The following is a 26,653-nucleotide window of genomic DNA, read 5'->3' as shown; positions in this document are numbered from 1 at the left end:
GAACAGTTACTTTATTTTAGTTTCAAAATTTGCTTGGTTTTGTTCAATTTTTTACATTTTTCTTAATAAATTGTTGTTAATTATGAAAGAAAATATATTTTAATTCTGTGGTTTTGTTTAGGTTCTTTCCCAAAAAAATCCTTAAAAAAAGTATTAGTGGCTGCTGTTATTAGGCTGCAGAATGGTCTCAATTAATATTGAATGGAATGTTTTGCATTTAATCACAGATTTGTAGGTACCACTCTTGCTTACCAGGACGGACTAGGTTCACCTGCCTACCCGCAGCATTTTATCTCGCTGCAAGTTGATGGACTGAGGATAGGTTAGCTTCGAATCTAGAATTCATTTCTGACGAGGTACCATAGTTACAATACCGTACCAGAAAAATTGGGTGAAGGGCGTACCGGTGTTACGTTTTGAACTAGTGGTGGAAATAGTGGGCGCCACCACGTGGACCCGGCTAGAGGCTCTTATTCAGGGCGTTATGTGGCCCGTGTGCAGCGAGATATTAGCCCTCCTGATATCGAATTCAACACCTGTTCCTAAACCGAGCCCGCTCTCAGCGCCGGGCACCCTTCTACCTAATTGCAGTGGGCTCTTAGGGCGTCCCACACGCCACTGACTGGGTTGGGACAACTGTGATGTCCTTGGGGTGTCTGCAGAGACGTCCGCTCTCGGCCGGCTGTAGAAGGAGACTGGGGAGAGACAAGGCTTGCGGCAGGCAACATGGTGCCCTTCGCGCCGAACACAATTACCGTTAACATCCTTGCGACTGCGTGCCCCGGGTTATTATAGAGAATAACATGAACTCTTTATAAAATTAACATGCACACATCCACGACCAGACCATCTGTAATAATTACTTACGCATGAAATTAGTTTAAATAAAGTTATATATTAATTCCACCGTCGCCCGCTAGGGAGCGTCATGGGCCGTGCTTGCACTTAGTACTTTATTACAAAAAATATTATATTAGGAAAACAAAAGACACTCACTTGACTGACTCGTGACACTGTTCAGGGGTGAAAAGAAAAGGTTAACAATAATAATTTAAATACATATAGGGGTGCGGCGCACTGGCTCTACAGCGCCCTCTTGCCGGGCGACCAACACACACGCACGCACTCGTTAGCGGGAGGTTTGAACAGAGGGTGGTGGTGGTGTTTGGGCGGTGGCATATCGGGCTCAAAGGGGCCACAGGCCCAGACGACGTCACCAAGAAAGAAGTTCGTGCAATACAGGACTAACTCTATTGTAAAATATTGATGCAACTCTACCTACAAATTAAGCAAAAACAATTTCTACCTTATACAGGCTGCATATCAGCTTTGTGGGAACCTACTCTGGTTTAGATTTTAAGGCGCACTCTGGTTTTGATTTTATGGCACTTTCAATGTGGCCATTTATACCGCCATCACAAAATAAATTGCTTTAAAATTTGCCTTAAATACACACATCATTTGACCACCAATATTAAGAAATTAAAATTTAAAAATATTGAAATTAAAATTTAAAAATATTATCATGTTTCATGAAATATTATTATATTATCATTTTACAAAAATTCAGATCACCCGCTGTCCCTCGACCCACTAGGATGTGACTGAATGTATTCTTAGGGTTTTTATGTTAAAATAAGTATTTTATTAAATTATACTATTTGAATACCAACTTAAGAATGGTGCCATCTTAATCTGATATGTTATAGTTTATTTATATTTTTGTTGAATTATTTTAATTTAGTATGTACTCAAAAGTTGTTATTCATCAGTAATATTTATTTCCCTAGCTGTCTTTATACATGTTTAGTTACAGATATTGTATGTAGGATGCAAATGTTCAGAAAGTGCAACAGCCGTGCCACTTGCCCTCCCAAGTGCACTGCCGACCTCTAGAGCACGCAGATGTGTCGCCAAGAAAGAAAGACCAGCCATGTGGTGTGGCCCGGACGTCTCCAATATTGATATTATGTGCCATGACATCTTGTATTAGTTTAATTAGTTATTAGTCTTTGTTGAACATGTATGAGTGCCATAGTTACCAAACCATGTGTCCATTTTGTCGACCATGTGATGAGCTCACCGGTGATGGAGTCGTGGCGGTCGCTTTGAGCCACCAGATAACACCAGCGGGCTCGTCGCTGATACGGCCGGTGCAGCTGTGCGGCAGGCTTGACGCTCCCCGTCACCGATGCCACTGCTAGTGCTCTCTTTCTGCTTGGGTGATGCCAGTGAATGTTTAAAAAAGTGTTTTCGATCATTCTGTTAACTTCACAAAATATTTCAAACAGCTACTATTCCAACATTGTTCTGATAAATGTTGAGGGAAGAAAACGTAAATGACACGTGTCTGTTCGGTAGAGTTTCACTGAGGTGCGAGGTGACTTACGCAAGATGCAACACGACTTAGAGAAAGGCGCAAGTGGCGAGATGCGGCTCATCGCGAGGATGAGATGGTTCAAATAAGATGCCAACAAAAACAACAGGTTTATTTGATTCAGGAACACGTCAGGTGACAAGTGAACAACTGGCGCCGCCAGCAGCGCGACCAGCTCGCACGGAGCAGTCTGCCACGTCCGGCCTCGTGGTTCGAACCCAGCACGGCCTGCAAACACACGGTCACGCCTGTTCCCAACTGCGCTCATGCTCGGTGGTCACCAGCAACGAGGCCACACACACGTCTGTGCCAGTCAAATACACTGTACAGCATGAATTTACATTTCATTCAAACATTAATCACAAAAAAAATATGAGCGTGTACTATGTATGCACATTAGAAGTTATAGGCCTACTTACCTGGTGTAGTAAAAAACTAACTTTGATTTTAAATGCAAGTAATTAATATAAATAAAATAACAAAATGACGGGAGTGATTTTATAACTATGGTTGGTAAAGTATAAGCTCAATTAAAACACTTATTAAATACTCAGTATTCAGTATTAATACAAACACGTACATGAAATTAATTATTTAATTTAGTAAAATAATTGAGTAAAATAATAATTTAGTAATAAAATAATAATTTAGTAAAATAATTATTTGATAATTACAAATCCACTGTTGCAATATAAAACTACCCTGGCAGACTACAGCACAGCCCTGTTTAAGAGTTTCTCAAGCCACAGTAGAGTCTCGATTAACTGAGTTAATGTGGACCGCGGCAACCTCAGATTAGAATAATTTTGGAAACAGGAAAATAATAAGGTGACCCAAAATAAACATATTTTGGGGTGATATTATCTTAGATGCGGGTGCCCATTTTGGTAATGATAATTTTAAGAAATTAGTTTTAATTTTAGTGTTTTTGTAATTGCGTGTTTTTTCTTAGGTAATTGACAAGGAAAGAAAGGTAATTTTTGTAATATTTAAAATTTTAATAATATAGCTTGGTAGCCAATTGAGGTTGTATAAAACTAAAACAATTAAAGCACTTGATCATTTCTGTGGGATTCTACTGATGGGCATCGCGAAGGAAAGTTGTGTTGGGGACATTAAGGACTCCCAGACGGTGGTGCCACCTGGCGGGGCAAGTCTACACATGTTTGAAGGACGGAAACTAACCGGCGCGTGATCCCGAGGTCAGGCCGTGTCAGAGCAGTGAGCGTGCAGGTGCGCCAACACGCGCTCCGCCTGCCTCTGGCCCGTCTCATAGGCGCCGTGCGTGGTGGAGTAGTAGCACGGGTGTGTGGCCTCTCCCGCCAGCAGTAGCACGGGCCGCTGTGGGCACGCCAGCACGGACACTCCTCACTTCTGTGTCCTTTCATTACTACCTTTACTACCTTTAGCAAGCAAGTGAAACAGGCTTATACTGTATTCTGTATTCTGAGAGGATCCAAAAAAGTTTCTGTTTCAAAAACCTGACAACTTTTTTTGTGACTTATAAATGGAATTAAAATCAATATTCTGAAGAAAAAAATAATAATTTTATTATGAAAATAAAATATCATAACGTGACAAATATGAAAAAAAAACCTGGCACTGAAACCTACTTGAAATGAAAGTTGGCTACAATCATGAGTACAGAGCCGGCTAGGAACACAGACTCGCAGCACTGACCCGAGCGTGGCCGGCGCCAGAGCACACGGGCTGGGCCAGGACTGCTGGCTCGCTGTGCGACACGTCACACCGACAGCTGTGGTGGCTGTAGCCGCCGCGCACGTACTGGTTGCCATGCCACTGCGTCCTGCGGCACACGACGGTACCCTGACACACCCCCCTCCCCGCTGCCTTTCCTCAACAGCTGGCATGCAGTTATCTTGTCCAGACAACAACGATAGTCTCTTCTTCGTTATTAAATACTATACAGTACTACTTCAGCGTAGTTTTTAACTACCATTATATTTTCTTTTAACAAGTAATAAACTGGCATCCTTTCATTAAATAAAAATGTATTTAAAAAAAAAAACTATCAAATAAAGTTTTTGAAATATTATCGTAAGCTGTGTCTTTTTCTACAACTCCTTCACTTACCACATCGCTCCTTCACTTTCCACTCACTCACTCACCCATCAATAACTCGCTCATCCATCTCCTAACCACTCACATCCCATCAATCACTTATTAACCCATCACTCATTTACTCAACCCATCACTCACTCATCATCTATAACTTGCTCACCCATCACTCACTCACCACTACTGCCCATCAGTCAGTCACCCATTAATCATTCACTCCCTCTCACTTACACACTCACTTAAAATGTCATATTCTCCAGTGGTCGCAAAAAGCTAAGTTGAGGAATAAATGAACACTTTAGTCCGTTTTTGGCAACAAATACTATTGTTTGTAGGAATCATAAGGATAAATACGTATTTCAACACAAAAACCAGCAAAACTAAATATGCTGTCAACGTCCTCCGAGTTCTGCTGATGAAACACGAAATATGCCGATCACTTCAAATCGATCCTGACCACAATTTTCCCGACTAATACCTGGAATGCGCAGAGCACTAATGACAGCCACTTATGTGCATGCTGTAAAAGAGCATTAATTGGTATTTATCTTGAGTTAGCTTGTCGTCCTCGCTGGTGGGGAACTGTGCACACGGCGCCCACACCTGACGGTCCTGCGAGGCGCCGGCACGTCGCTCCGGCCAGTGAAGTGTCGGAGCAGCCCGGTGCACTGTCGTCCCACCAGGGTCTCCTCCAGTCGCTCCACCGCCTCTGCCCCCGGGCCGCCCACCCAGCCCAGCAGCACGGCTCGCTGCGCCGCCAGCACGTCGAACCCACTGAGGCCTCGCAGCCACTTGCAGCCCTGCCAAACACCAGTGTGTGCTGGTCACTGTCTCATCCGCCTCTGCCCCCGCGCCGCCCACCCAGCCCAGCAGCACGGCTCGCTGCGCCGCCAGCACGTCGAACCCACTGAGGCCTCGCAGCCACTCGCAGCCCTGCCACACACCAGTGTGCGCTGGTCACTGTCTCCACCGCCTCTGCCCCCGAGCCGCCCACCCAGCCCAGCAGCACGGCTCGCTGCGCCGCCAGCACGTCGAACCCACTGAGGCCTCGCAGCCACTCGCAGCCCTGCCACACACCAGTGTGCGCTGGTCACTGTCTCCACAGCCTCTGCCCCCGCGCCGCCCACCCAGCCCAGCAGCACGGTTCGCTGCGCCGCCAGCACGTCGAACCCACTGAGGCCTCGCAGCCACTCGCAGCCCTGCGACACACCAGTGTGCGCTGGTCACTGTCTCCACAGCCTCTGCCTCCGCGCCGCCCACCCAGCCCAGCAGCACGGCTCGCTGCGCCGCCAGCACGTCGAACCCACTGAGGCCTCGCAGCCACTCGCAGCCCTGCCACACACCAGTGTGCGCTGGTCACTGTCTCCACAGCCTCTGCCCCCGCGCCGCCCACCCAGCCCAGCAGCACGGCTCGCTGCGCCGCCAGCACGTCGAACCCACTGAGGCCTCGCAGCCACTCGCAGCCCTGCGACACACCAGTGTGCGCTGGTCACTGTCTCCACCGCCTCTGCCCCCGAGCCGCCCACCCAGCCCAGCAGCACGGCTCGCTGCGCCGCCAGCACGTCGAACCCACTGAGGCCTCGCAGCCACTCGCAGCCCTGCGACACACCAGTGTGCGCTGGTCACTGTCTCCACAGCCTCTGCCCCCGCGCCGCCCACCCAGCCCAGCAGCACGGCTCGCTGCGCCGCCAGCACGTCGAACCCACTGAGGCCTCGCAGCCACTCGCAGCCCTGCGACACACCAGTGTGCGCTGGTCACTGTCTCCACCGCCTCTGCCTCCGCGCCGCCCACCCAGCCCAGCAGCACGGCTCGCTGCGCCGCCAGCACGTCGAACCCACTGAGGCCTCGCAGCCACTCGCAGCCCTGCCACACACCCTCAATCAGCACTCACAGTGCCATAGTTCATCCTTTTTCCTATACCAAAAATTATTCCTACCAGTGTGGTGGTCTTGCCACTGCCACTTTACAAATATTTTATAATGATTTTAAAAGGGATTTTTGTTAAATCTTATTTTGATTATTGAATAACATTTATTTATTTAAAAATAAAAGTAAAAATTGATGGCCTTTTATAAATTTTTGATTTAGTTAAATTTATAATTAAAAAACTTTTGTTGCGAACTTTGGAGTGTGTCCCACACAATCGCCGCTAACAGTGCTGACGGCGTAAAACACGTGGCATAGGTGTGTCGTACTGGCTGCCAGCAAGCAACTAGAGACGACGGTGTGTGGACTTCAACTGAGTGTTTGCGCGGTGTGGAGGGTCGACGAGGCACAAGCACGACAGTCGTGCGACTGCAGCTGCGAGACATCCTGCTGTCAAGTCATCCTCCTTCCTAGAAAGGTGGCACAAGATATTAAAAGCAATTTCTCGCAACATTTACGGTTTGGCACGTGTGCTGAGTGCAGTAACTTGTCAGAACGTAATCGGGCAGCATGACGACGCTGAGTGTAGACGTAACTCGTTAGCGATAACCGGCGGACTGTCCCCTTAGACCTACTGGGCAGACAGCAACTATAGAGAGCTGAGAGCCCGCTTAAATACTCTAAAAAGAACTAAAATCACATATGTCGCTAGTGTTGAATCTAGAGGGAAAAAGGGGGAAGGATGAGAGGCGGTGGAGGGGGAACAAGACACCTAGAGTGGGAGTAGGGGAAATGAAAGGAGGTGGCGCTGCATCGCGACTGACGGCGACTGAGCGCAGCTACTGCTGCAATCTCCCCTCCCTTAAGACCACGCCTATCTGATAGTCCGCCTTGGTAATTTCAACTTGCAGTAAAACCATCCTCTTCATACCAATCATCATATACGAGTAGGTCCACTCATGGACACAACTATAACACTGTTACGTCAATGTACTCATACATAGTGCGTAGACAATACAAAATAACAAGCACAAGGAACGCTTCTTGCAGCAGGGCTCTGGCTGGTGGCAGACAGTCCTGCGTGTCCCGCTCTTGAGGCCTCAAAGAGCCGGACACTGCAATGGGCCGCCGATGGTTATGCAGCCATCCTATACGATAGGTCTTGTTGTGAAATTGTAAAAGAGTTGAAGTTAAAGAAACCAATTCCGTACATTGTAGAGCAAGGTATACTGTACTATACAGGAAAAAATGGTAAATTACGACGAGCAGTTGTGCCTAGCGTTTTACGTCCCATGGTTCTTACATACTTTCACTCGTCGGTCATAGGTTGTCATTTGGGCATTGAGAAAACATATCAACGTATTTGTAAATATCTATTTTGGCCGGATTTACGCGATGACGTCCGTAAATTCGTACGTTCTTGCATAGATTGTCAAGTATCAAAACCACCACGTAATGCTAATGTGGGCTTGTATGCGGCAGACCCGCCAGTTGCCCCTTGGCATACCATACATATTGACATTTATGGACCCCTAACACGATCAAAAAAGGGTAACATATGTTTGTTGGTCATTATGGATATATTTACAAAATTTGTAATTTTGTCTCCAATGAGAAATATGAAAGCCGAAACAATAGTTAAGGTTCTGTCTGAGCAGGTTTTTAAAATATTTGGACCTCCAAATATCATAGTCTCTGATAATGCTCCATACTTTCAGTCCATAATATACAAAAATGCGCTTTTTGAGTGGTCGGTAAAACCCGTGTTTAGCTCACCATATTTTCCCCAAGGGAATATGGTGGAGCGAGTAAATAAAGTCTTAAAGAGCATCCTCATATCATTTTACAGGGATGATCAGACCATGTGGGACGCTGATATCGCCTTTATTAATGTTGGTTTAAATTCCGCCCATCACTCTTCCACTGGCTTCCCCCCTTGTCTTCCATTTTTGGGTCGAGATTTAATTCATCCTTTACTAAATCAGTGGGGCCTGCCTGCCATTGACTCCAGTCTCACAGCCCAACAGCTTGATAAAATTTTAAATTCTGTTGAATGTAATCTGAAACGGGCACGCAGTACAGTAGCCGAGGTCTATAACAAAAACAGAACAGTGGCTAATTATAAGGTTGGTGAGCTTGTTTTATGTCGCTCATATCGCTTACCCAACTTAGCTGCCCAAGTTAGTTCGAAATTATTACCATTGTACGATGGACCCTTTGTGGTCGATAGGATACTTGGCACCAACACATTATTGCTACGCTCTTGTAAATTTAAAAATAAATATAAAAAGTGCCATGTTAGTCAAGTAAAACCTTTTGTGAGTTAAGACTCTTTGTAATTAGTTTATATATATATATATATATACATATTATAGGCTATAAGGTGTGAGATTTATAATTTATTTATTTGTTGATTGTCCCCACTGTAGGAGTGTTCGTGTTTTATGTGTGTTCGGTGTTTGTCGCTTCCATTCTTTTTACAGCTGGGCGCGCCTCTCCTTCCTTCCCTCTACCCCCCCCCCCCCCCCCCCCCCCCGCTGCATCTGCGGATTGCATCTGCATCGATGGCCCCATGCCGACCTCGCAAGGAGACGTCCTAGCGAGGCTCTTCTCGTCGCTTCCCCTCCCCGACCACTGTCTGATCGAGACCGCCTAAGGAGTCTACGCCTCAGCTCTGCGTGCTCGCCGAGGACGAGCTACGTGATTAGGCTCCCAGAGGACGACCGGGCGCATATCCTGGCGCTACTTCGTATAGGATGGCTGCATAACCATCGGCGGCCCATTGCAGTGTCCGGCTCTTTGAGGCCTCAAGAGCGGGACACGCAGGACTGTCTGCCACCAGCCAGAGCCCTGCTGCAAGAAGCGTTCCTTGTGCTTGTTATTTTGTATTGTCTACGCACTATGTATGAGTACATTGACGTAACAGTGTTATAGTTGTGTCCATGAGTGGACCTACTCGTATATGATGATTGGTATGAAGAGGATGGTTTTACTGCAAGTTGAAATTACCAAGGCGGACTATCAGATAGGCGCGGTCTTAAGGGAGGGGAGATTGCAGCAGTAGCTGCGCTCAGTCGCCGTCTGTCGCGATGCAGCGCCACCTCCTTTCATTTCCCCTACTCCCACTCTAGGTGTCTTGTTCCCCCTCCACCGCCTCTCATCCTTCCCCTTTTTTCCCTCTAGATTCAACACTAGCGACATCTGTGATTTTAGTTCTTTTTAGAGTATTTAAGCGGGCTCTCAGCTCTCTATAGTTGCTGTCTGCCCAGTAGGTCTAAGGGGACAGTCCGCCGGTTATCGCTAACGAGTTACGTCTACACTCAGCGTCGTCATGCTGCCCGAATACGGACTGACCGTCATGAACCTAGATTCGTGTTACGTAGATCTTGAAACCGTAAATCCGCGGCATAACATTTTGCAAAGTAAATGCTGGTAATAGTGACGGCGATCGCTGAGTGTTGGGCCCGCCATTATTTGTATGCAATTTATATTGTTAGTTCGGTTCTCTACAACTGCGTGTTGTGCGCCAGCACTATTTAATTTAGCTTGCTATTTCGTTATTACTCAGACGTTAGCGCATAGCCGGTGTAGGTAAAATATACGCTTACATATTTACGAGAACACTGTAAACCAATCCCTATGTACGTTAGGAACGTTTCCGCAACATGTTACGTATAATCATAAGGGAATATGCATATAGCATTGGGTCTACACATAGGCGGACATAGTTTTGCTTATGCTTGTTGTAAAGGAAGACATTAAAGAGCAGTTACTATTACCTTGTGCCGTAAAAGTAAATCAAATATGTACAACATTCGTACTTAGTAAATGCACAGCATTTAAAGAGATATATATATATAGGTTATACCCAAATTGTAAATATTCGTATGTAAAGAAATGATGCTGATAATGGTTGTAAATATAAATAAACTTATTTTGATAATAGACGCATGTATTATTGAAGCACCATATAAACAAGATTTAGTTATACACACAACAATTGGCCCACGCTAAGGGATTTTAATATCTCATTATTGTTCTTTGTAATCGAAGCACTGGTAGTCAAACTGCAGTTTTCTGGCGTTTGGCTGCAAACTTGTTTAAAGTTCAAGTAAGACTTCCTCTCAAGAGCGTAATCTTTCTACATTTTGCATGGTAGTAAAATATATTCTCATGCCAAAATTTAAGTCACCATTTGTCTGGACTACAAGCAGTGTAAAATGGAGTGTAAAATGCCTCTAGAACACGTACTGATCCCATCCTTTACTAGTGTAGGAATTTGTGAATTTGAACTGTTTTACCTTTTATGGTTTGGGTTTTGAAACTAAAACATTTCAACAATCAAACGTCTTAACACTTAGCATTTTGTAAACATTGTTGATATTTGTTTACCATCAAACACTCTGCACTATCAGACATAGTAAATATTGAAGATATAAAATTGTACCCATATGTACGAAGATGAGTATGGTAATTTTGAAGACGAGCATTTGTAATAATTATTTTTTGTTTGAAATTTATTCTGTCAGCATGTTACAAGCCGGTACAAAGGTTGCCTTGATTGCCTGCTCGTATGGGGTCAGGCCACACAAATGTTGTGTGTTATGTGAACACATCTCAAAAGAACACTTAAAGTATGTCAAATTATTGACATACATGTGCAACTGCAACTACTAAGTTACGTTTGAAAGAAAAGATTCCGTTTCAAAGCACTTGAAAAGTGACAAACATGTGAACATCAGGCAAAACTACTTTATTGGTAATGATGTTGAATAATTATACTTCTGCACCAGTAATCAGGACTTTAATTAAATGTATCAACCCAAAGAACATCATACTTAATAAGTCAGACGATTTAAATTCACTAATGTAAACTATTCCCGAACTCCATCATTTTGAGAACACCAATTTTTCTAGCGTTATGAAGCACTTAAAGATGTGCAAGGGATTTGCAAGACAGAAAAGTACACATATGTTGAAAATGCCGACTTATCGGAGAATAACTTACAATCAGTTTGCACTAAGAGTCCTGCATGCTGTCTTTAGACCTACAAACAACATGACAGTAAAAGATTACTTAGTAACTACAACTTATTGTCAGACAGAAGGCAAAACCTGAAAGAAAGCAATGTTGATCTGTTCACTATGCTGTCTTTTGATGACTAAAGTTAACATTTACAGTTTAAATTTTTATGCACTTTTAGTTTTAATAAATGTAGGAAGATAAGCATTCACTAAATAGAATTTGTGTGAAATTATTCATAATTATTAGGTTATGGTTTAATTTTTTGTTTAATTTTAATGTGATCAAATCAAAGTGAACATAAAAATGAAATAACCTTGTTTTTGTTACGAATTTGGTGAAAAATAACACCACTTTTCAGAAAAAAATATTTTTTTTTTTTCAGGTCTTCACATATAGATACCCTTGTTCTATTACTCATGCCCAAAATTTTTATATTTATTTTATATTTATTTACATATTGGGAAGACTCTGGCCCTCGTCATGCAAGAAAATGTATAAATTTCAAAACTTAAATTTTAATAAAATACTCTGCCCTTAACAATTTCTCAGCTGGTAAACGTGTGAACATATTGCAGTGTTTATCCATGAACGGAAGATACCACCCCATAAAAATATAAAAATACGTCATTTTATATTTGAAATTTTTGAATCTGAGCTTATCTCCAATAAATGCCAGTTTCACCTGCAAGGCCATCTCTAATACAAAAATAAACAACACCAAAGTAAAATATGACCACCAAACAAGTGAGCAATAGGAACTACTCATAATCACTAGCCAAGAATTCACATCTACTATACTAATCATCACCAATTTTTTTATAGTGTTTTCACATAAGTATTAATAACTAACCTTTTTAATTTAATTCTTAACTCTTAAAATTATTTATATTTAACAATTATTAACGTTTAGAGCTTACATTCAGGGTTTTAGTAAAAGTGGGTAAATTTAAAATATATTTGTGAAAAATCTAACATAGTATTTACCAAAAAATGGTTTTAAAATTCAATACTTTATAGAACAATGGCCGCTTCTCTCGATGAGAAATCAAAATGAAGAATTTGAATGAAACAGAAACTAAATGTTAGCTATATATGAACATTACATTTGATAGAATTCCATAACTTAGTTGCAAAGAGCAATTAATTAGGTCCCATGTGACAAGTCTGGCAATATCATGATCTATTAGGGTCTTTTAACTATATATGTACCTATATGTTTCTATATACGGCAGCCACAATGTTATGTATTTTGGTAATTTCAAGTATCACATTATATATCTCACTGACTTTGTGTTGAAATAAATAACAAATAAATAAGTAACATGACAATGGAAACTTAATATTATATTATATGCCACATCCCGTGGGTGCTGAATGTTGTAGTGTGTGGATGGTGGTACAGCATATCCACAGAGATGTCTACAACTGAGAGTTCCTAGCAGGGACGCAGAGGACTGGTTCCACGGCATATGGCTGGAAGCACTAACAACAGCCAGCCAGGAAATAACACACAACACCAGCCATTAAGAGTGGCACGTTGCAGTAACGTGAACAGTAAACATGTTCTGATTGTTTGTCAAGTTGCAGAAAATTATGTTTAATTATTTGATATTGCATTCGAACAGAGTGCATAGGCTGTGAACTTAGCAGTCAGTTTTTAGCGTTATTGCTGTGCTATCCAAAGTGTGTTTTAATTAATACGAGTTTTGTTATTGGACTTGATGACAGTGAATGCAAAACTGTTAAAATGAGGTTAGCTTACGTTTATTTATTAATTAATATCCTCCCAACAGCTGACGGGGTTGAGCAACCGTACCTCATTCTCTAAGAAAAACTCAGATTCATGCAAAGGCCAGATAATTTGGAATCCTCTTGTGTCCGGCTGCCACCAGGGGTCGTCGTAGATGAGGAATATCTTATTGATGGTTGCAAATCCCAAGTCCTCGATAGCCTGTGAGCATTACCATGACAACAGTTATTTGACACACAACATAAACCTACTGATCCACACACAACATAAACTTAGTGGTCCGCAGCTCCGCACACAACATAAGCTTAATGGTTCACTCATAACATAGGCTTAGCAGCCCACAATAAACTTAGCAGTCCACACACAACATAAATTAACATTTCTCACATATACCTTAGCGGTCCACACAACATAAACTTAGCAGTACACACACAATATAACTTAGTATGCACACAACATTAACTTAACACTTCATACATACATTAAAAATTTAACATAATTGATAATGGACTAACTCGGTTTGTCAGTGTGAAAACATCAGTGATTTCCAACAGAAACAAAGTGTAAATAAGAAGTACATTACATGACCTGTAATAGAAAAATTAGTTGTATTTATCACATCCATTATCCCACAGACTACTGTGAAACTAACCAAGAATGTCACTTAAAATACAAGCACACATCCTTCACGATGTCTTGGCGAGCAATCAAGCTGTGGCCTGTACTGCACGCGTCACAGAGAATTGTGACGTTGCACACTCGTCACACATCACTTGAGCCTCACAATCCAGTCGGTGTACAACATCTATCTAGCTTCTAATTTCTGAACAGGAAAATATACCATACAAGGCATTACAAATGCAGAACACCAACATAAGATGGTTGAAAGTGTGGATATAAGGGTTAAAATATTGCTCAAGCCAATTTAAACTAAAAGATATCTCTTCCCCATCCTCTTACATGCTGACATCTTCCTTCAGACCTTGGGTCACACCTAAGTCGCTCTGGCTCCACTCCGGCTCCCATTATTGTATAATGCACACACCCCCTCCCCAGTGATAACAGTACTATATCAAATTACTTAAATACACACGATAAATTACAGCATTCTTAAAAACCTTTCCTAAAAATTACAATATAAGTAAGTATTATTATAGAAAAAATGGCAGCTCAGGATATTATACAAACTTTTAAGGAACCTGTGAAAATAAAAATCACCATTAACTTCAAAATCATAAAACAGAATTAACATAAAATTAACTCTCTTGCATATCTTTAACTTTATTCAACAAATTCTTCAAAAGTTCACTGGCAAAACCATCGTACTACTCCACGCCAAACCCAGTCAATAAGGTTCGGGTTTTTATAAGCAGAGGTGAAAGACTGCAGTGAGCCTCGTAACGTTATTCAAATTTCAAATTTCAAATTGTTGCCTCGCAACCAGTCTTCTTGCAGTAGTCAAATGGCACTAAACAATGTCCTCCATGCTGCGACTTCAATCTCAAATAGCTTAAAAATACCAGCGCCTATGTTCAGCGATACTTCCATAGCTTAAAGGTCAAAATTCCAGACGTTGTTTCAGGATATACTCCACCCGTGGTTGAAGCTGTCCCTCGGTTTCTTGGGTGACTACTTGCTCGAGCCAAAAATAAATTAAGTATAACTTACATTTTGTCTTCATGCAACACTGCAAACGCTTACAACCCAGACCAATTTCTGAAGTGTAATGGACAAATGGGACGATGCACCAATCGACAGTGATGTTCAGAGCATGGTCAAAGTCCCAGAACCCTCCTTTACCGCAGACCATTTCTACATGTGGCTTAACCGCACCAAGTACGTGTCTCGGAGGTCACTTGGGCGCGCACTTCGCTGCACAACACAGTCAGGTATTAGTTCACTACTTGCTCAACAGTTCCACCACTAGCATGCCTCTATCAGCACCCCGGCGACGCACTAACTAAATAGTTCTGTTTTCTCTCATTTAAACATAGTGTATGTCAATTCAAAAGCATATATAGACACACATATATAATTACAAATGCTACTGAGACTGCCATGTGCACAGAAATAAAGTTACATTTATTTGCCTAAGTTCTCAGCCTTCAAAATAAAATTTAAGGTTTCTATAAATTACATTAAAATAAAAGCAGGTTACAATACATAATAATCTACGTATATGTCTTATGAGCTTGTGACCAGGGCTCAGGTCACAGCATGCAAAAAACAATAAAGTTGGATTACAGTTGTGTGGGGTGCCAGCTCACGGAAACTTACAACTACGAGGGAGCTATGCTACGTAGCCACATGCACTCACAGAATGCACGCACACACATTGCCATTCAGGGTGCTTTTCACCCGCTACTCAGATATATTAACTAAACAATTTTATTTATTCGTGATGTTATATATGTATTAAAAACCAACACAGGAGAGTTATTCACACAACTTTCTCAACGACATCCTGCAATCATAACATTTGTTTACTTTTTTACCTAAAGTGAAAAATCCACATAAGGAACGCAGTACATTTTTTAAACTAAAAAAGAAAAAGAATAAAAAAGTGCCACCTATATGCTGTTAAATATAATAATTACAAATAATATCTGATTCTTTTCCATTCTAATTGGGCTGAAATTGAAAATGAAATACACTTATTACGAGACAAAACTGTTATGTTTGGTGTAGAAAAAATTTGCTAAGTAAATATTTTAAGAAAGAACTGAGAATGATAGTGAATAAGTTATGACAAAACTGATTATGATGATAAGAAATTGCAGTTATCAAAGGACTATAAAATGTTACGATAGTTGCTACTTTGAATTTTTGCTAATGCAAAATGTAATGAAAACTGCTATACTTCAGAGATACAAAACCTGTACCCAACAGACGAGACACCAACCATACCCGAAACACCATGCCTCAGCCCAGTAAGACCCATAGACAGAGCAGTGAAGGAACATGTGGAGGGGGTAAAACCATAAAACACTGTTCAACCATGTCTGCCACACCGAGGGAGCCCTAAGTGCAACGCAACGAGCTCCGACAACACTCACGCGAGGAGCGACAGAACACGCACCTGGACCATGGCGCGAGGCAGAGCGGGCTGGAACATGGTCGCGTGATGTTCCTTCAGGTAGCCCAGGGAGCACGTCACTATGACGTGTTCCGCCTCGAAGCGCTGGCCGTCGCTGCACGACACCAGGGCACGGGGGCCATGGCCGCTCCTCTCCGGGCCTTCTGCAACGTGGAGCCGGCCCTGAGCGCTCGGAGAACCTGCGTCCCAGAGCACGGAGGCCACCGGAGTGCCGAGCAGCAGGCGGCCCGCCGGCAGCTCGTCCGCCAGGGACTGGACCAGGGAGCTGTAGCCACGCCTGAAGTTCACGTAGTCCTGGCCCCCGCTGAACTGGTACGTGCCGAACGCCTTGGCCGACAGGCCGTCCAACTGCGAGCACGAGTTGTCGATCACGTAGAATCTGGACCAACAGAAGAAAAAATAACAATGCTACGTATGCAGAATTTTATACTTTTGGACATTAATACCAACTACACATACATAAAAGCCTAACTATTTAGATTAGATAAAATCAAAAATATATCAAATTAGAGAAGTCACACAAATGCTGACCTTATTTGCGGTTTGAGGTTATTAATCTACTAACCATATTAGCATTCAACCAAATAGGTACACAGGTCAGCATCTTACAAGTTGCGATTGAAAAGTAATGTCTCAATGACAAGTACCTCATTATTTATAAAAAAATTTCCAAATAGTTGTTCCTGAAAGCTTTATGTGCCATCTAAGTAATGCACTTGTTACCTATGTTCCCAGGTGTCATCAGTGTGCTGAGAACTGGAGATGGCGACCCATACGGAGAAGAGTGTCCAGCAACAAGACTTCAATGAGTTTTTAACAACCGACGGTTGCGAACCTAGCCTACTCCATCTCCACATGACAGCTATTCACGGGGATGCACTGTGCGTGTGACGAAGCCAATACAGACAGTCAGACTGGCCACAGCTTGTAGCGACCCAGACTACCGCCCTCCCCACTTGTTAAATAGTTTAGTTAATGACTTATTATGTAGTCTAGTCATGTTCAGTTCATTAGTTAGATTTGCTGATATCATTTAAAAAACATATTTTTATTTCTTTTAAGAAGTATTATTGTGTTTGCCATATACTTTATAATCATAACTTATATGTTTCAAACCTTTTAATTTACTCCGAAAATTTGCTTGCTTTATAATAACTAAGCCTCTAGGCATTATTTTTACCCGTTTGAGTATTTAAGTTTCTATGTGTTTTTGCGTTGTTTGTAAAGACGTGTGCGCCAGGGGCCAGTGGGCTCCCTCCGGGTACCACACCCCTCGCAGATGCATGCACACGTGGTGTGACGGAAGGAAGCACAGCACCTGAGGTGCCAGTCGTAGAGCTCCTGGCGCAGCCGGCGCCCCTCCTCGTCACAGCCGCAGCGCGCCAGGTGCTCCTGGAAGCGAGCGTGCAGGTGGGCGCCCACGGAGCACGGCGCAGGCGCACTCTGCCGTGTGAACAGACTGCACTCCTCCATGATGTCGCCCACCACGCCACCCACCTCCTGCACCAAGTCCAGCGGCACCGTGCGGCCGTGCTCCCGCAGGTAGGGGCCTGTACACCACACGGGGTGGTTCATGTCGAGGAATACAGTAGCCACTGGGTAGCAGGTACCGGCAGTGACCACCACATGCAGGAGGCAGAGAGGGTGGACTCACCTTCTCCCTCGGCAGAGACACTGTCAGACAGCAGGCCCCGGTCGCTGGCCAGGCGCCACACTGAGTGGTTCATGTCGAGGAATACAGTAGCCACTGGGTAGCAGGTACCGGCAGTGACCACCACATGCAGGAGGCAGAGAGGGTGGACTCACCTTCTCCCTCGGCAGAGACAAGTCAGACAGCAGGCCCCGGTCGCTGGCCAGGCGCCACTGAGTGGTTCATGTCGAGGAATACAGTAGCCACTGGGTAGCAGGTACCGGCAGTGACCACCACATGCAGGAGGCAGAGAGGGTGGACTCACCTTCTCCCTCGGCAGAGACAAGTCAGACAGCAGGCCCCGGTCGCTGGCCAGGCGCCACTGAGTGGTTCATGTCGAGGAATACAGTAGCCACTGGGTAGCAGGTACCGGCAGTGACCACCACATGCAGGAGGCAGAGAGTGTGGACTCACCTTCTCCCTCGGCAGAGACACTGTCAGACAGCAGGCCCCGGTCGCTGGCCAGGCGCCACACTGAGTGGTTCATGTCGAGGAATACAGTAGCCACTGGGTAGCAGGTACTGGCAGTGACCACCACATGCAGGAGGCAGAGAGGGTGGACTCACCTTCTCCCTCGGCAGAGACACTGTCAGACAGCAGGCCCCGGTCGCTGGCCAGGCGCCACAGAGTGGTTCATGTCGAGGAATACAGTAGCCACTGGTTAGCAGGTACCGGCAGTGACCACCACATGCAGGAGGCAGAGAGGGTGGACTCACCTTCTCCCTCGGCAGAGACACTGTCAGACAGCAGGCCCCGGTCGCTGGCCAGGCGCCACACTGAGTGGTTCATGTCGAGGAATACAGTAGCCACTGGGTAGCAGGTACCGGCAGTGACCACCACATGCAGGAGGCAGAGAGGGTGGACTCACCTTCTCCCTCGGCAGAGACACTGTCAGACAGCAGGCCCCGGTCGCTGGCCAGGCGCCACACTGAGTGGTTCATGTCGAGGAATACAGTAGCCACTGGGTAGCAGGTACCGGCAGTGACCACCACATGCAGGAGGCAGAGAGGGTGGACTCACCTTCTCCCTCGGCAGAGACACTGTCAGACAGCAGGCCCCGGTCGCTGGCCAGGCGCCACACTGAGTGGTTCATGTCGAGGAATACAGTAGCCACTGGGTAGCAGGTACCGGCAGTGACCACCACATGCAGGAGGCAGAGAGGGTGGACTCACCTTCTCCCTCGGCTGAGACAATGTCAGACAGCAGGCCCCGGTCGCTGGCCAGGCGCCACACTGAGTGGTTCATGTCGAGGAATACAGTAGCCACTGGGTAGCAGGTACCGGCAGTGACCACCACATGCAGGAGGCAGAGAGGGTGGACTCACCTTCTCCCTCGGCAGAGACAATGTCAGACAGCAGGCCCCGGTCGCTGGCCAGGCGCCACACTGAGTGGTTCATGTCGAGGAATACAGTAGCCATTGGGTAGCAGGTACCGGCAGTGACCACCACATGCAGGAGGCAGAGAGGTTGGACTCACCTTCTCCCTCGGCAGAGACACTGTCAGACAGCAGGCCCCGGTCGCTGGCCAGGCGCCACACTGAGTGGTTCATGTCGAGGAATACAGTAGCCACTGGGTAGCAGGTACCGGCAGTGACCACCACATGCAGGAGGCAGAGAGTGTGGACTCACCTTCTCCCTCGGCAGAGACACTGTCAGACAGCAGGCCCCGGTCGCTGGCCAGGCGCCACAGAGTGGCTCATGTCGAGGAATACAGTAGCCACTGGGTAGCAGGTACCGGCAGTGACCACCACATGCAGGAGGCAGAGAGAGTGGACTCACCTTCTCCCTCGGCAGAGACACTGTCAGACAGCAGTCCCCGGTCGCTGGCCAGGCGCCACTGAGTGGTTCATGTCGAGGAATACAGTAGCCACTGGGTAGCAGGTACCGGCAGTGACCACCACATGCAGGAGGCAGAGAGGGTGGACTCACCTTCTCCCTCGGCAGAGACACTGTCAGACAGCAGTCCCCGGTCGCTGGCCAGGCGCCACACTGAGTGGCTCATGTCGAGGAATACAGTAGCCACTGGGTAGCAGGTACCGGCAGTGACCACCACATGCAGGAGGCAGAGAGGTTGGACTCACCTTCTCCCTCGGCAGAGACACTGTCAGACAGCAGTCCCCGGTCCCTGGCCAGGCGCCACAGAGTGGCTCATGTCGAGGAATACAGTAGCCACTGGGTAGCAGGTACCGGCAGTGACCACCACATGCAGGAGGCAGAGAGGGTGGACTCACCTTCTCCCTCGGCAGAGACACTGTCAGACAGCAGGCCCCGGTCGCTGGCCAGGCGCCACAGAGTGGCTCATGTCGAGGAATACAGTAGCCACTGGGTAGCAGGTACCGGCAGTGACCACCACATGCAGGAGGCAGAGAGGGTGGACTCACCTTCTCCCTCGGCAGAGACACTGTCAGACAGCAGGCCCCGGTCGCTGGCCAGGCGCCACAGAGTGGCTCATGTCGAGGAATACAGTAGCCACTGGGTAGCAGGTACCGGCAGTGACCACCACATGCAGGAGGCAGAGAGGGTGGACTCAACTTCTCCCTCGGCTGAGACACTGTCAGACAGCAGGCCCCGGTCGCTGGCCAGGCGCCACAGAGTGGCTCATGTCGAGGAATACAGTAGCCACTGGGTAGCAGGTACCGTCAGTGACCACCACATGCAGGAGGCAGAGAGGGTGGACTCACCTTCTCCCTCGGCAGAGACACTGTCAGACAGCAGGCCCCGGTCGCTGGCCAGGCGCCACAGAGTGGCTCATGTCGAGGAATACAGTAGCCACTGGGTAGCAGGTACCGGCAGTGACCACCACATGCAGGAGGCAGAGAGGGTGGACTGACCTTCTCCCTCGGCAGAGACACTGTCAGACAGCAGTCCCCGGTCGCTGGCCAGGCGCCACAGAGTGGCTCATGTCGAGGAATACAGTAGCCACTGGGTAGCAGGTACCGGCAGTGACCACCACATGCAGGAGGCTGAGAGGGTGGACTCACCTTCTCCCTCGGCAGAGACACTGTCAGACAGCAGGCCCCGGTCGCAGGCCAGGCGCCACAGAGTGGCTCATGTCGAGGAATACAGTAGCCACTGGGTAGCAGGTACCGGCAGTGACCACCACATGCAGGAGGCAGAGAGGGTGGACTCACCTTCTCCCTTGGCAGAGACACTGTCAGACAGCAGTCCCCGGTCGCTGGCCAGGCGCCACAGAATGGCTCATGTCGAGGAATACAGTAGCCTTTGGGTAGCAGGTACCGGCAGTGACCACCACATGCAGGAGGCAGAGAGGGTGGACTCACCTTCTCCCTCGGCAGAGACACTCAGACAGCAGGCCCCGGTCGCTGGCCAGGCGCCACAGAGTGGCTCATGTCGAGGAATACAGTAGCCACTGGGTAGCAGGTACCGGCAGTGACCACCACATGCAGGAGGCAGAGAGGGTGGACTCACCTTCTCCCTCGGCAGAGACACTGTCAGACAGCAGGCCCCGGTCGCTGGCCAGGCGCCACACTGAGTGGCTCATGTCGAGGAATACAGTAGCCACTGGGTAGCAGGTACCGGCAGTGACCACCACATGCAGGAGGCAGAGAGGTTGGACTCACCTTCTCCCTCGGCAGAGACACTGTCAGACAGCAGGCCCCGGTCGCTGGCCAGGCGCCACACTGAGTGGTTCATGTCGAGGAATACAGTAGCCACTGGGTAGCAGGTACTGGCAGTGACCACCACATGCAGGAGGCAGAGAGGGTGGACTCACCTTCTCCCTCGGCAGAGACACTGTCAGACAGCAGGCCCCGGTCGCTGGCCAGGCGCCACACTGAGTGGCTCATGTCGAGGAATACAGTAGCCACTGGGTAGCAGGTACCGGCAGTGACCACCACATGCAGGAGGCAGAGAGGGTGGACTCACCTTCTCCCTCGGCAGAGACACTGTCAGACAGCAGGCCCTGGTCGCTGGCCAGGCGCCACTGAGTGGTTCATGTCGAGGAATACAGTAGCCACTGGGTAGCAGGTACCGGCAGTGACCAACACATGCAGGAGGCAGAGAGGGTGGACTCACCTTCTCCCTCGGCAGAGACACTGTCAGACAGCAGGCCCCGGTCGCTGGCCAGGCGCCACACTGAGTGGTTCATGTCGAGGAATACAGTAGCCACTGGGTAGCAGGTACCGGCAGTGACCAACACATGCAGGAGGCAGAGAGGGTGGACTCACCTTCTCCCTCGGCAGAGACACTGTCAGACAGCAGGCCCCGGTCGCTGGCCAGGCGCCACACTGAGTGGTTCATGTCGAGGAATACAGTAGCCACTGGGTAGCAGGTACCGGCAGTGACCACCACATGCAGGAGGCAGAGAGGGTGGACTCACCTTCTCCCTCGGCAGAGACACTGTCAGACAGCAGGCCCCGGTCGCTGGCCAGGCGCCACAGAGTGGCTCATGTCGAGGAATACAGTAGCCACTGGGTAGCAGGTACCGGCAGTGACCAACACATGCAGGAGGCAGAGAGGGTGGACTCACCTTCTCCCTCGGCAGAGACACTGTCAGACAGCAGGCCGCGGTCGCTGGCCAGGCGCCACTGAGTGGTTCATGTCGAGGAATACAGTAGCCACTGGGTAGCAGGTACCGGTAGTGACCACCACATGCAGGAGGCAGAGAGTGTGGACTCACCTTCTCCCTCGGCAGAGACACTGTCAGACAGCAGGCCCCGGTCGCTGGCCAGGCGCCACACTGAGTGGTTCATGTCGAGGAATACAGTAGCCACTGGGTAGCAGGATCTGGCAGTGACCACCACATGCAGGAGGCAGAGAGGGTGGACTCACCTTCTCCCTCGGCAGAGACACTGTCAGACAGCAGGCCCCGGTCGCTGGCCAGGCGCCACACTGAGTGGCTCATGTCGAGGAATACAGTAGCCACTGGGTAGCAGGTACCGGCAGTGACCACCACATGCAGGAGGCAGAGAGGGTGGACTCACCTTCTCCCTCGGCAGAGACACTGTCAGACAGCAGGCCCCGGTCGCTGGCCAGGCGCCACTGAGTGGTTCATGTCGAGGAATACAGTAGCCACTGGGTAGCAGGTACCGGCAGTGACCAACACATGCAGGAGGCAGAGAGGGTGGACTCACCTTCTCCCTCGGCAGAGACACTGTCAGACAGCAGGCCCCGGTCGCTGGCCAGGCGCCACACTGAGTGGTTCATGTCGAGGAATACAGTAGCCACTGGGTAGCAGGTACCGGCAGTGACCACCACATGCAGGAGGCAGAGAGGGTGGACTCACCTTCTCCCTCGGCAGAGACACTGTCAGACAGCAGGCCCCGGTCGCTGGCCAGGCGCCACTGAGTGGTTCATGTCGAGGAATACAGTAGCCACTGGGTAGCAGGTACCGGAAGTGACCACCACATGCAGGAGGCAGAGAGGGTGGACTCACCTTCTCCCTCGGCAGAGACACTGTCAGACAGCAGGCCCCGGTCGCTGGCCAGGCGCCACTGAGTGGTTCATGTCGAGGAATACAGTAGCCACTGGGTAGCAGGTACCGGCAGTGACCACCACATGCAGGAGGCAGAGAGGGTGGACTCACCTTCTCCCTCGGCAGAGACACTGTCAGACAGCAGGCCCCGGTCGCTGGCCAGGCGCCACACTGAGTGGTTCTGTCCGTGCACCCACTGCGCGCCTGCCTCGAGCCAGCGCCCGTCGACTTCCAGTGTCTGCACGCGTCCCCCGGGGCACGCCTGGGCTGTGGGCACACACGTGTCAGTGGCACGGTGTCTCTCGCACCGACTGCACTCACCCACAGAAACATGACCACTCAAGCACCAAAATACTGGTTCTTGATTCTTGCTTGCATTGGAAGTAGCTGAAAACAGCCTTTACCATTTATTAAGTATTATAGTTTTTTTAATAACTTAAATAATTATTATTCCATAGAAAAGGTATCAATGTGTATATTTATGGAAAACAAACATAATTTGTTAATTCAATATACTACAAATGCAGACATATTCAACCTAATGTAGTACCCATAAGGACAAATACAAGGATTCTACTTGAAATCTATGGACACTCCATCGTCAGTTCTATAGCAGGCAAGCCAACAGTGTATGGCCAATACACGAGAAGGAGTGTACCACATACCTGTAGTGGTAACAACAGATAAATACAAATACAAACAGATACAAACAGATGCAACATCAAAAATACATACAAACAAAACCATAAAATAATTACAAAAAAAACAATTTAAATACAAAATTACGCTGGCAAATGTAATCAATATTTGTATTAATAATAATAATAGTAATAATAAGGGCACAGAACTTTTGAAAATATTTACAAATGAAAAAATGATATAGTGATGTATCTGTACAAAATACTATAACAAAAGATAAAATTGAGAAAATTAAAATTTTTTTTTTAGACACACGGGTTCGATGGAGACTTTTCACAATTTCATTAAAATGGTATCCCTAACGTTCATGTAAATTTTCAGCTTGTTGGGAATTTATGCAAGGGAACCCCTAGTTTTTGGGCTAACTTAACCGGACTAAGAAACACAGATGTGTAAGTGGGTCACTTGTGTATTGCCCTCATGTCTTCATGCTCGAGACCTGAACACAGCTTAGTTCCTCTGGCTTATTTAAAGGAAATAAGTTTTCAATTACCGAGAAGTCTGACTACCGTGAAACAATTACACTAATTTCCTACAAAGATTCCACTTTTATTAAAGTTTCATGGTCTAATTAGAATACATACAATCAGCCTATGCCATATTTACGTAACATTAAGCACTCAAAATACCATACAACTTAATAAATCAATATTGGCTTGGACCTGAGTGTACATAAGTATCTGGGGTTATACACTATTTCCTGCCTAAACAAATGTTTGTTATGGCTTTTGATGTTGAGTTGTTATTTTACTTGCAGGTTATTTTTATTCAATTGTTTTTTTGTTTTTTTTCTCTATGCTGTTGCTGCTGATGTAAAATAATTTTTTCTGCTCAAGTAACTGCAGAGAAACAAACAAAGAAAAAAGGTACCTAAAGTTTAAGAAGATAAAAAACCGTAAATTCCCATGATTAACGTAAGACCAGCCCAAGTGTGACTCAGGGCACGGCATACCTTCCAGCACCACAAAGTCCGTGAGGCCACCACGCAGCAGTGTCCTGGCGGCCGCCAGCCCCGCCATGCCCGCCCCCACCACCACCACACGGCACTGGACCGCCCCGCCACGCGGCGCGCTGCAACCAGCCAGTCCCCTTGCTCTGTGCCGCATGCGGGCCTCAACACAACACTAGCTGTTTGACATGGGCGTTCACGCTCCTCTACATTACCACACTCACCAGAGGCTGAATCTCTGCTCTGCATTACCACACTCACCAGAGGCTGACACTCTCTGCATTACCACACTCACCAGAGGCTGACACTCTGCTCTGCATTACCACACTCACCAGAGGCTGACTCTCTGCTCTGCATTACCACACTCACCAGAGGCTGACACTCTGCTCTGCATTACCACACTCACCAGAGGCTGACTCTCTGCTCTGCATTACCACACTCACCAGAGGCTGACTCTCTGCTCTGCATTACCACACTCACCAGAGGCTGACACTCTCCTCTGCATTACCACACTCACCAGAGGCTGACACTCTGCTCTGCATTACCACACTCACCAGAGGCTGACTCTCTGCTCTGCATTACCACACTCACCAGAGGCTGACACTCTCCTCTGCATTACCACACTCACCAGAGACTGACACTCTCCTCTAAATTACCACTCTCACCAGAGGCTGACACTCTCCTCTGCATTACCACACTCATCAGAGGCTGACTCTCTGCTCTGCATTACCACACTCACCAGAGGCTGACTCTCTGATCTGCATTACCACACTCACCAGAGGCTGACACTCTCCTCTGCATTACCACACTCACCAGAGGCTGACACTCTCCTCTAAATTACCACACTCACCAGAGGCTGACACTCTCCTCTGCATTACCACACTCATCAGAGGCTGACTCTCTGCTCTGCATTACCACACTCACCAGAGGCTGACACTCTCCTCTGCATTACCACACTCACCAGAGGCAGACACTCTCCTCTAAATTACCACACTCACCAGAGGCTGACACTCTCCTCTGCATTACCACACTCATCAGAGGCTGACTCTCTGCTCTGCATTACCACACTCACCAGAGGCTGACTCTCTGATCTGCATTACCACACTCACCAGAGGCTGACACTCTCCTCTGCATTACCACACTCACCAGAGGCTGACACTCTCCTCTAAATTACCACACTCACAAGACGCTGACACTCTCCTCTAAATTACCACACTCACCAGAGGCTGACTCTCTGCTCTGCATAACCACACTCACCAGAGGCTGACACACTCCTCTGCATTACCACACTCACCAGAGGCTGACACTCTCCTCTAAATTACCACACTCACCAGAGGCTGACACTCTCCTCTGCATTACCACACTCATCAGAGGCTGACTCTCTGCTCTGCATTACCACACTCACCAGAGGCTGACTCTCTGATCTGCATTACCACACTCACCAGAGGCTGACACTCTCCTCTGCATTACCACACTCACCAGAGGCTGACACTCTCCTCTAAATTACCACACTCACCAGAGGCTGACACTCTCCTCTGCATTACCACACTCATCAGAGACTGACTCTCTGCTCTGCATTACCACACTCACCAGAGGCTGACTCCCTCCTCTGCATTACCACACTCACCAGAGGCTGACTCTCTGCTCTGCATTACCACACTCACCAGAGGCTGACACTCTCCTCTG

At 47.3% G+C, this 26,653-nt stretch overlaps 1 protein-coding gene across 1 annotated transcript; it reads right to left on the bottom strand.

Moving 5' to 3' along the window:
* Positions 1 to 1,758: 1,758 nt before the first annotated feature.
* Positions 1,759 to 25,400, bottom strand: LOC134529992 (peroxisomal N(1)-acetyl-spermine/spermidine oxidase-like). Its single transcript, XM_063364517.1, has 24 exons — positions 24,971 to 25,400; positions 23,431 to 23,586; positions 23,131 to 23,300; positions 22,677 to 22,696; positions 22,525 to 22,631; positions 22,073 to 22,165; positions 21,921 to 21,980; positions 21,619 to 21,711; positions 21,467 to 21,526; positions 21,315 to 21,374; positions 19,363 to 19,455; positions 19,211 to 19,270; positions 19,059 to 19,118; positions 18,907 to 18,966; positions 18,755 to 18,814; positions 18,603 to 18,662; positions 17,851 to 17,943; positions 17,515 to 17,746; positions 16,179 to 16,575; positions 13,166 to 13,300; positions 5,060 to 5,256; positions 4,058 to 4,184; positions 3,563 to 3,718; positions 1,759 to 2,605 (listed from the first exon to the last, which is right to left on the bottom strand). The coding sequence occupies exons 1-23, from the start codon at positions 25,122 to 25,124 to the stop codon at positions 3,581 to 3,583; spliced, it is 2,685 nt and encodes an 894-aa protein (XP_063220587.1). The 5' UTR covers positions 25,125 to 25,400; the 3' UTR covers positions 1,759 to 2,605; positions 3,563 to 3,580.
* Positions 25,401 to 26,653: the final 1,253 nt, after the last annotated feature.

Source organism: Bacillus rossius, chromosome 3 (assembly GCF_032445375.1).
Source record: "Bacillus rossius redtenbacheri isolate Brsri chromosome 3, Brsri_v3, whole genome shotgun sequence".
Lineage (NCBI taxonomy): Eukaryota > Metazoa > Arthropoda > Insecta > Phasmatodea > Bacillidae > Bacillus > Bacillus rossius.
The sequence above is the reverse complement of the archived record's forward strand: the minus strand, read 5'-3'. Positions and strand labels throughout refer to the sequence as shown.

What these genes read in the sequence shown, in the direction of transcription:
- LOC134529992 (XM_063364517.1), bottom strand. Translation starts at nt 25,124, where the DNA reads ATGCGGCACAGAGCAAGGGGACTGGCTGGTTGCAGCGCGCCGCGTGGC. An exon ending in TGTCTCTGCCGAGGGAGAAG is followed by an intron (nt 22,166 to 22,524) that starts GTGAGTCCACAC and finishes CCTGCTACCCAG; the next exon opens with TGGCTACTGTATTCCTCGAC. An exon ending in TGTCTCTGCCGAGGGAGAAG is followed by an intron (nt 19,271 to 19,362) that starts GTGAGTCCAACC and finishes TGAACCACTCAG; the next exon opens with TGTGGCGCCTGGCCAGCGAC.